Source organism: Gekko japonicus, unplaced genomic scaffold (assembly GCF_001447785.1).
Source record: "Gekko japonicus isolate JY-2015 unplaced genomic scaffold, Gekko_japonicus_V1.1 scaffold3478, whole genome shotgun sequence".
In the NCBI taxonomy this organism is placed as follows: domain Eukaryota; kingdom Metazoa; phylum Chordata; class Lepidosauria; order Squamata; family Gekkonidae; genus Gekko; species Gekko japonicus.
The window spans coordinates 3,991-14,122 of record NW_015162584.1 but is presented as its reverse complement, the minus strand read 5'-3'; the positions used below and the strand labels follow the sequence as shown (position 1 = coordinate 14,122).

The 10,132-nt window shown below is 49.9% G+C and overlaps 1 protein-coding gene across 1 annotated transcript in view; it reads left to right on the top strand.

The window, feature by feature from the left end:
- Positions 1-9,918, top strand: part of LOC107106323 (lipoxygenase homology domain-containing protein 1-like) — a gene marked incomplete at its 3' end in the record, with an annotated part of 139,154 nt that extends 129,236 nt beyond the window's left edge. The window contains exons 21-24 of the mRNA XM_015406454.1: positions 1,980-2,274; positions 5,735-5,892; positions 7,100-7,233; positions 9,773-9,918. Coding sequence (XP_015261940.1) covers positions 1,980-2,274; positions 5,735-5,892; positions 7,100-7,233; positions 9,773-9,918 — 733 coding nt within the window. The remainder of the gene's footprint in view (positions 1-1,979; positions 2,275-5,734; positions 5,893-7,099; positions 7,234-9,772) is intronic.
- Positions 9,919-10,132: the final 214 nt, after the last annotated feature.

Here is a 10,132-nt window from a genome sequence, read left to right as displayed (position 1 = left end):
GCCCTCACGCCTGTCTAGGAATGAGGGGGGGAAGCCTATACTTTACAATACATTAACAGCAATACCCAGGGAGGTAGACTGCCCTCTCTGGATTTCACTTCAATAGCCACCAGAATCCCTTTTAACTGGTCCCAGCTTTCCCCAAGGGAGGGATTCCAAACCTTTAGGTTAGCATCTGGGACATAACACATTGAACAACTCCATCTAGAGCTTTGCAGTTAATCTTACCAAGGTAGCATAATTGGTGAGCGGGAGGCTACAAGATTTAGACTTAGAATCCAGTTACAACAATACAGACAGATTAACAATACGAATAGTTTTATTCAGCACAGATCTTAGCACAGACTACAAGGATTACTGAAAACAAGAAATCTATGGCTCTTGGCCCTCACTGAACATTAAAGAGATATGCATAGTTACCAGGATGATCCATAGTCAAGAATGTCCAAGTATACAGTCCAATTAGATCCCAAGGGATCCTCAGCAGAAACTCCATCTTTGTGCAAGCATGCAGCCATGTGCTCAGCTCACAAAGCAGGTCTTTGTTCCACATGGGACAGCATTTCCCAGGTGCAATTTCAACAAGTAGAGAGAAAACAGGAACAGACTGAGCTCCTGCCAAGGGACCAGACTATTATAGCCCAATCTAATCATGACTAGCTGTGGCCATGCAGCCAATCACAAGTAGACAGGGGATGTGGTCAATGGTTAGTTGCCATGGGAGCTTTGAGGGGATAGGTTGGAAGTTTGGAAACCATGCCCGCAGTCACATGGCCCCCCAAACCCCATTGCGTACGTGAGTCTTTGCCTGTGAGCCAGCCATCTGGTCTGGCTTTTGGCATGAATGTGTGAAGGAATGGCCATTGAGGCCAGTTGGCTTCAACAGGAAATACACACAGCATGGTATCAGCAACACATTCCAGGGGAAGGCAGGAAACCTTTAGAAATCAATATTTCTATACACTGGGTAGTTGTAACAATGATCGAGGCAATGCATGTGTGGGGAACTCATGAGAAACTCTAAAGCAGGGCCCCCCAAACCTTTTTGAGCCTGTGAGGCACCTTTGGGATTCTGGCATGGGGTGTTGGGAGTAACCTCAAAATGGCTGCCACAGGAAGCACACCTATCCACAAAATGGCTGCCACAGGAAGTACACCTACTCACAAAATAGCTGCCGCATGAGGCGATGCCAACCACACAGAGGAAGCTCAGGTACAAGGGAGGAGAGGGTAATTAAAATAAAAAACATCGGGGAAGAATAATGAGAGAAAATGAATACAATGTGGCAGCAGCTGCTGCTGAAACGTTATTTTAATCTGCACAGCCAAACAGATCTCTGGTGGCCAAGAAACCCTCCTGTGCAAGAGCCCTACCTGGCCCCACTGACTTTCTAAGAACACTTGGTGAGCACCTGGAAAGGTATTGACAGGCCCCACGGCTCCCAAGGGTGCCACGTTGGTGTCTCATGTTCTAAAATGTAAGATATAAAGCTAAGTAATATAAAGCTTTAAAAGCCCTATATGGCCAGGGTCTGACATACCTGAGGGGCCACCTTTCCCCATATATACCCCAGAGAGCACTGCGATTGGGGTCTCAGAACCGACTGACCACCCCAAGGACGCCAGGCTCACCACTACCAGGGCCAGGGCCTTTTCAGTGGCGGCTCCTTGCTGGTGGAACGAGCTCCCAGAAGAGATCAAGGCCCTGCTGGACCTCTTACAGTTCCGCAGGGCCTCCAAGACGGAGCTCCTCTAACAGGCTTTCGACTCTTCATATGCCATCTCAATTAATTAATGATGGGAAATTAGCATTTATGATTTTATGACCCATTTGTATCTGAATTGTTTTAATGTGATTTTATGTGGTTTTACTGGCATTATGTACCAACTGTCTGAGCTGCCCTGAGCCTGCTTGCGGGGAGGGTGGGGTACAAAGTGAATTAATTAATTAATTAAAATAAATAATTGTTGTATTAAAGATAGAGGCAACCGATGTTGGCAAGATCTACAAGATCCGGATCGGCCATGATGGGAGCGGCATTGGGGATGGCTGGTACTTGGAAACAGTCTCCATTAAGAAGTTTGCCACCAAGGAAGAAAGGAAGAAGAAGAAGAAGAAAAGGAAGTCTGGCGACGAAGAGGAGAACGAACTGCCTTCGATGGAAGGCACCATTGATACGTATACATTTGCAGCCCACCGTTGGCTGGCCAGCGACGAAGAAGACAAGGAACTCGTGGTGGAGCTGATGCCGGAGGAGGGATTGGAACCAGAGGGTAACTTGGGATCACCTGAGCTTGTTTGCTTCTATTTGTGTTCCATTTCGGGGGGGATAGGGCCCTTGCGTCAGAGGTGGAAATCTGTGCAAAGGTTAACCAGCATCTCATAGCCGAGGCACACTTTTATTTCAGAATTAACATCGAAGGTAGCCAGTTTGCACCGGCCAGTTTGCAAACTGAGCCAGTTTGCACCGGCAAGGCGGGATACAAATTGAAGGTAAATAAATAAAAATAAATAAAGGTAAACTCCAAGTGGGGGAAAATGGACTTGAGAGGACAGAATTAAATTGCTTCTCCACACCCACCTTATTTCTGCTCAGAGGGCCAAAGTAAAGAAAATGACATCCACAGGTCTGACCGGAGGACGCCAATGCTATTTTAGAGAGGACGTTTGCCTGATCAGGTGTATGACATAGCGAGACCTGCTGATCTTGTTCCGTCCCCTAGAATCATAGAATCACAGAGTTGGAAGGGGCCACACAGGCCATCTAGTCCAACCCCCTGCAGAATGCAGGATCAGCCTAGAGCAGGCCCGTAGCTACTGTGGGACCCCCTAGTGGTTTTTACAGGCCCTCTCCCCGAGCCTTGGCTCCCCCTCCCCCCTGATCGCCTGAGCACTCACAGCAGGCAGACTGAGGGCAGGTGGCAGGCTCTCCCCTGGAGAGCCAGTTTGGCATAGTGGTTAAGTGCGCGGACTCTAATCTGGGAGAACCGGGTTTGATTCCCCACTCCTCCACTTGCACCTGGCTGGATGACCTCGGGCAAGCCATAGTTCTGACAAGAGCTGTTCTTGAAAAAAGCAGTTTCTCTCAAGAGCTCTCTCAGCCCCACCTACCTCACAGGATGTCTGTGGTGGGGAGGGGAAGGGAAAGGAGTTTGTAAGCCACTCTGAGACACCTTTGGGTAGTGAAGGGCGGGGTATAAATCCAATCTTCTCCTCCTCCTCCTCCTCTTCTTCTTCTTCTTCTTCTGGAGAATGCCCTGTCCCAAGGAACCTCCAAAGCAGTGCAGCTGCCAAAGAAGGGGTAGCACGGCAGCGGGTGCCAGTGGGCAGGGACTTTCACGGGGCCGAGGCGGCAGCGATGAGGTGGCCTTCCGGTCATGCACCCGGTGCACCGCCAGAAAATGGGGCTCGGCAGCCAGCACCACAGAAACCTTCGACTCCTGTGCAGAGGCGGGGACAGGCATGTTGGAGGAGGAGCACACTGCCACTCGCCAGTAGGAGCTCTGCCCTCCCATCATGGTGGCAGCAGCAGCCGCCCCTCAAGCTCAGCCCGTGGGGCGCCGCCTCTCTCCCTCCCTTTCCTGCAGAGGAGTCCTGTGCACCGGCATCCTAGAGCAGGACTTCACTGAGCTGTGCACCAGCTTCCAGGAGATCACCAAGGTGGTGCCCAGGCCCCGTCCCCTGCCCTTCACAGCTGCAGGTGAGTGAGTGGCCTCGGATGACCAAGCCTCTCGTCCTTCCCGGGGAGTTCCAGCACGCAGCATGCCTGCCTTTCTGTCGGGGCCAAGGAGGAGTGCTGCTCGGTTGGGCTAAAGGCAGGGAAAGCAGAGGCGCTGGGGCAGTCCATCCTCTACGCCTCTTGTGCTGGCAGAGGCAAACTAGTGGTTCTGCTCCTCTTCCTCCTTGAGAGTAAGAGGAGTGGCGCCACTAGCTTCCCATGCCGCCACATGAGGCATAGAGAACGGCCCACCCTGGGTTTCCCTTGCCGCTCTTGTTACTCCTCAAGAGGAAGAGGAGTGTCAAGGGAAACCCGGCGTGACCCCCTCCCACATGCTTACATCACTTCTGGAAGTGATGTAGAAAGTGACGTAAGTACATCGAGGCTGGGGCCCTCCATTAAAAATGTCCTAGCTGCGGGCCTGGCCTAGAGCATCCCTGACAAGTGTTTGTGCAGCTGCTGTGTAAAGACTGCCAGGGAGGGGGAGCTCACCACCTCCTTAGGCAGCTGATTCCACTGTGGCACAACCAGGGGTCATTTCCTGCGGGAGCGCACAGGAGCGGAGCTTCGGCAGTAAGGAGCCCAGGGGGTGGGCACATGCAACAAGCCCCGCCCCCTGCTCCCAGCAGCCCTCAGTCGGGCCACGAGGAGCAAGAAGCAGCCAGGTAAGTTGCAGAGCACCCCCCGGCCCGCCTTCAGGTACAAGCTCTCCCTCCTCTGTGAGGGCAGATCTGCGTGTGTCCCCCCCCCAATAGCTAGCAGTCCAAAACAGTCCAGTGGAGCCTGAGCGGTGGGTGTTGCCTTCTGACACATTTCCGTTGATGTCAGGGGGTGTGGCATATGCAAATGAGTTATGCTAATGCGTTATGCTAAGGAGCTCCTGCACCTCTTTTTCTATGAAATGACCCCTGGGCACAACTCTGTCCAAATGTTTTTCCTAAGAACCAGCCGGTACCTTCCCACCCTTAATTTAAACCCATGATTGCAAGTCCTCTCCTCTGCTGCCCACAGGAACAGCTCCCTGCCCTCCTCCAAGTGACAGCCCTTCCAATACTTCAAGAGGGCAATCCTGTCCCCCCCCCAACCTCCTCTTCTCCAGACTGAACTTTCCCAATTCCCTCAGCCTTTCCTCACAGGGCTTGGTCTCCAGGCCCCCGATCATCCTCGTCACTCTCCTCTGCACCCGCTCCATTCTGTCCCACTGCTCAATTTCCCACTATTTGCTGCATGGCTGTATTTTGACCTGCATCTCCCCCTTATTTCCCCCACATCTTCTTGATCCTTATTTTTTAGGTTCAAGAAGACACGGGGGAAATCGGGGGGGAGATATGGGTCAAAACGCAGCCTCGCGGCAAATAGTGGGAAATTGAGCAGCGCAACCGGGGGAAACAGGAGACCGAGGGCGGAACAACTGTTTTTGCGGAATTGATCATATGCTTTAAAGAATGGGGGCGTATGACATTTCAGTCAGTGCTACAAGACTTCCTTTTCACCCTATCTGTAAGTTGGAGGAGTGGAAAGGGTAGCCAGAAATACCGGGCTCAAGTGGTTAAGATGATGAACTGTAGGCTGTGGAAGGTCGGTAGTTCAGCAGTTCAAGACCCGAGTGCCACATGAAGGAGTGAGCTCCCGTCTCTAGTTCCAGCTCCTGCCAACTTAGCAGTTCGAAAGCAAGAAATTGCAAGTAGATAAATAGGTACCACTTCAGTGGGAAGGTAACAGCGTTCCGTGCGCCTTGGTGTTTAGTCATGCCGGCCACATGACCACGGAAACATCTTCGGACAGCGCTGGCTCTTCGGCTTTAAAATGGAGATGAGCACCGCAACCCTAGAGTCGGATTCAACTGGCTTTCGAGCAAGGGAATCTTTACCTTTACCTTTTACATATTTGATGTCTTGCTACCCCTTGAAATTATCCCTGATTACTCTGAGTCCCCACGGAACTGGAGGAATATGGATTCTTCCCATGGGAAGTATTAAGTTTCTGAACATCTGATTGTGGTTTAATTTTCCCAGCAAGTGTCATTGTCTATGAAGTCCATGTCATCACTGGGTCAGTGATGGGCGCGGGGACAGATGCGAATGTTTACGTGGCCATCTACGGGGAAAGGGGAGACACGGGGGAGCGTCACCTGAAGCGCTCGGACCACATGAACAAGTTCGAGAAGGATCAGGTAAGAGCATCGGAATTGCAGGGTGCAGACCAAAGCACCATCACCCTGATGAAAACCAAGAGCAATTAACATCGTTCTCTTCCCTTCTGAATCCGCCCATCTGTTAAGGTTCTTTGGTAGAGCAGAGTTATAAATGGACACAAACACATAAAGTGCCTTAACTATAACTTTTATTCTTTGTTCTGGGAAGAAATGACCTCGTGATTCAGCTCACCGAGATACAGGCAAATTGCTGCTGAAGTAAACTGCGCACGAAAGCTTATACCTTGAATAAAAGTTTGTTGGTCTTAAAGGTGCCACTGGACTCAAACTTGCAATGATTCAGCATTTGTCACTATTTCCCATTTTACCATTCAGTGTTCAATTGCGAAGTTTCCAATGAATTCTGAATGTGAAAATTTTCTGTGCTCACTTTGAAGTTCAGATGCTTATGGACAGTCATGTTAGCAGACAAGGATAATCGGGTCTGGAGACTGAGCCCTACGAGGAAAGGCTGAGGGCCTTGGGAATGTTTAGCTTGGAGAAGAGGAGATTGAGGGGGGACATGATTGCTCTCTTTAAATATTTGAAAGGCTGTCATTTGGAGGAGGGCGAGGAGCTGTTCCAGTTGGTGGCAGAGGACAGGACCTGAAACAACAGGTTTAAATCACATGCAGAAAGGTATCTGCTGGATATTAGGAAAAACTTTTTCATGGTCAGAGTGGTTCAAAGGTGGAATCGGCTGCCTAGAGAGGTGGTGAGCTCCCCTTCACTGACAGCTTTCAAGAAGAGGCTGGACTAATATTTGTCAGAGATGCTTTAGGCTGGTCCTGCATTGGGCAGGGGGTTGGACGAGATGGTCTGTGTTGCCCTTTCCAACTCTACGATTCTATAACATGTCTTGATCTGGTTGACTCACTCATAAGCTGCTCATTTGTAAAATGCAGTTAAATGTTGTATGTCCACCACCAAACACTATGAAGTATTAACTACTGGATTTAAATACATTGTGAATATTCATTAAAAAGACTGAATATTCAGAAATTATTTAATGAACGTGTGACATCTCCGTTCACAGAAGAGAAGCATTTGGGGGAAGAAAACAGTTTCATCTCTAATATAGAACTGACAGATATTAAAACATATAAAATGGGGAAATACTGAGTTCAAAACCACCCACATATTTTAGAAACATACAGGATTGTAATTCATTCTTGCTCTTTTGCAGGTGGATATATTCACTGTCAAAGCTGTTGACCTCGGGGACTTAAAGAAGTTACGTATTCGACACGACAACACTGGAAGCAATCCAGCTTGGTTCCTGGAGAGAGTAGAGATTATTGACACCAAGGAGGAAACAACGTGAGAAAATATATTTATTTTCATTTACTTAAAACATTCATTTAAGTGCCTTTCTCGCCTGCAGAATTCAAGGTGGCTTATAATATTAATAAAATGATTACAAAAGCACAATAATAACCATGTAAATAAAACAACAGTTATGGAAACACATGGAAGTTCACAATTTAAACACTCCATTCAGGACCGCCGATAAATAAAAACTAAATTGGTTGACAGCAATCCTTACTAATACCGTCTTCAACTGCCTCTTGAGAGCCAGTATTGTGTAGTGGCCAGGAAGGGCAGACCCTAATCTGGAAAGCTGGGTTTGATTCCTCACTCCTCCGTCACCTGAAGCCTGCTGGGTGACCTTGGGCCAGTCCCAGTCCTTCTCTCAGGCCTCTCTCAGCCCCACCTGCCTCACAAGGTGCCTGTTGTGGGGAGAGGAAGGGAAGGCGATTGTCAGCCGCTTTGAGACATGTGAGGCCTGCTGAGTGACCCTGGGCCAGTCCCAGTCCTCTCAGGACTCTCTCAGCCCCGCCTGGCTCCCAAGGTGCCTGTTGTGGGGAGAGGAAGGGAAGGCGATGGTCAGCCCCTTTGAGACACAGGAGGCCTGCTGAGTGACCCTGGGCCAGTCCCAGTCCTCTCAGGACTCTCTCAGCCCCACCTGCCTCACAGGGTGCCTGTTGTGGGGAGAGGAAGGGAAAGCGATGGTCAGTTGCTTTGGGATTCCTCAGGCTAGAGAAAAGTGGGGTATAAAAACCAACTCTTCTTCGTCTTTTTGAAGATTGATAGTGAGGGGGCCAGGCGCACCCCCCTGGGGAGGGTATTCCATAATCGTGGGGCTGCCACCAAAAAGATGCTCTCTTACCAGATGAGCTTCTTTGAAACCAGATTTCTGCCCTCAGTGAGTGAAACATTTGGGTTTCCAGCCAAGTAAATTGAAGAAGAAGAAGAAGAAGAAGAAGAAGAAGAAGAAGAAGAAGAAGAAGAAGAAGAAGAGATTGGATTTATACCCCGCCCTTCACTACCCAAAGGTTTCTCAGAGCGGCTTACAATCTCCTTTCCCTCCTCCTCCCCACAACAGACACCCTGTGAGGTAAAAGAAGAAGAAGAAGAGATTGGATTTATACCCCGCCCTTCACTACCCAAAGGAGTCTCAGAGCAGCTTACAAACTCTTCCCTTCCCCTTCCCATCACAGACACCCTGTGAAGTAGGTGGGGCTGAGAGAGCTCTGACAGAAACTGCTCCTGAGAGAACACAACTCTGAGAGAACTTGTGACTGACCCAAGGTTACACCAGCAGCTGCATGTGGAGGAGTGGGGAATCAAACCCGGTTCTCCCAGATTAGAGTCTGCACACATAACCACTACACCAAACTGAAGGTTGCAGGAAGGGCAGTTCAAGGAAACTGATTTGCTATTTGAGCTAGTGACCTGGATAAAATACCCACCTGGCTAAAATATCCAAACAAGCACAGAGTAATAGCTTTGAAGTACAGCAAGGGATGTGTGGAGTGGGGCCGGTCTCAGGGATCGACAGCCAAGCTTCTCCCCACAGCGTGGTAGTGGGCCCACCTTCAGTGGGAGGCATTGGATTCTTCCGGTGGGCAGGGAAGTGACTGGTTGCCATAGCAGAGAGCAAAAAAATTACGTACTCTGCTGCCTCGTAGATGGACTTACACAAAGCTGCCTTGGACTGAAACAGACCACTGGTCCATCAAGGTCAGTATTGTTTGAGTGGGTGAGTGGCTGATTTTCCCCAGCCCCATGCTCCACAGCCCCCACCCTGCTCACAAAAAGGTCCTTTAAAGCAGGGGTGTCAAACTCATTTGTTAACCGGATCTGACATAAATGAGACCTTGTTGGGCCGGGCCACGTGTGTCATAAAAGGTAATGCCAGGTGGCGGAGATATAAACTTTATAAAGGACACAGACACAAATATTTTAAAACATCATTTCTCTTGCAATATTTTGTTCATTTAACAGTGTCTGATAACTTATACCTCTTCCTCTGAATTACTGCGTCAAAATGTCTGCGCTGTTGCAATCTTGAGTATGCCGTTCAGGTGTGTATCTGTCAGCTGCAAACCTACGATGACACAGCAGCAGCAGAACTGGAAGAAGCAGCAGAAGACAGCCAGTTCCACTGCGGGCCGGATAGAAGCCCTCTGGGGGCCTGATCTGGCCCCCGGGCCGCATGTTTGACACCCCTGCTTTAAAGGGATTTATTGCAAGCCCAGCTTGTGGCCCACAACCACCCCTCTCCCTCCCCTTCTGCTAGATTTAAAGGTCCCTCCAGCTGGCCAGCGGGCCACGTGGTCCCCACCGATCAGCCCTTTAGCAGGAGGGGAGGGAGCAGGGTGTCACTCTTGGGGGCATCCCCACCCACACCCGGAATGCCCCCCCAAATCCCCCCGCGGAGTGACGAGGGGACCTGGCAACACCAGGCCCAACAGGGGTGTTCTCTTCATCTGAAACTATAGAGGTCTCTTCTTTTCAAGTTGAATATTCACCAGATTTAGCAAGAGGGCAGGACTCATTTGTGTTGTCCTTGCAGGTATTATTTCCCATGTCAGAGGTGGTTGGCAGTGGAAGAGGACGATGGGCAGGTGGCTAGAGAACTGGTGCCGGTGGCCGAAGCCTTTGTGAAGAAGGATCCAAACAGTTCCAGTTCTGCTGCAACGCTGGGCCTGGAGCAGAAAGGTTGGCCGTTTGCCTCTTTTTATTTCTTCCCTGTCAGTGCCAGAAACGAAGCCGGAGCAGCTGCCGAGATGGGGAGAGTGCCAGCTTCCTAGCAAGGACCCACACAATCAGCTCTGCCCTGTGTTTGCAGACCTTCAAACATTATAGCCTAGAGAAGGGGCACCATCTGCGCTAATGTAACATTTAACCAAGTTTATTTCAGCATAAACTTTCA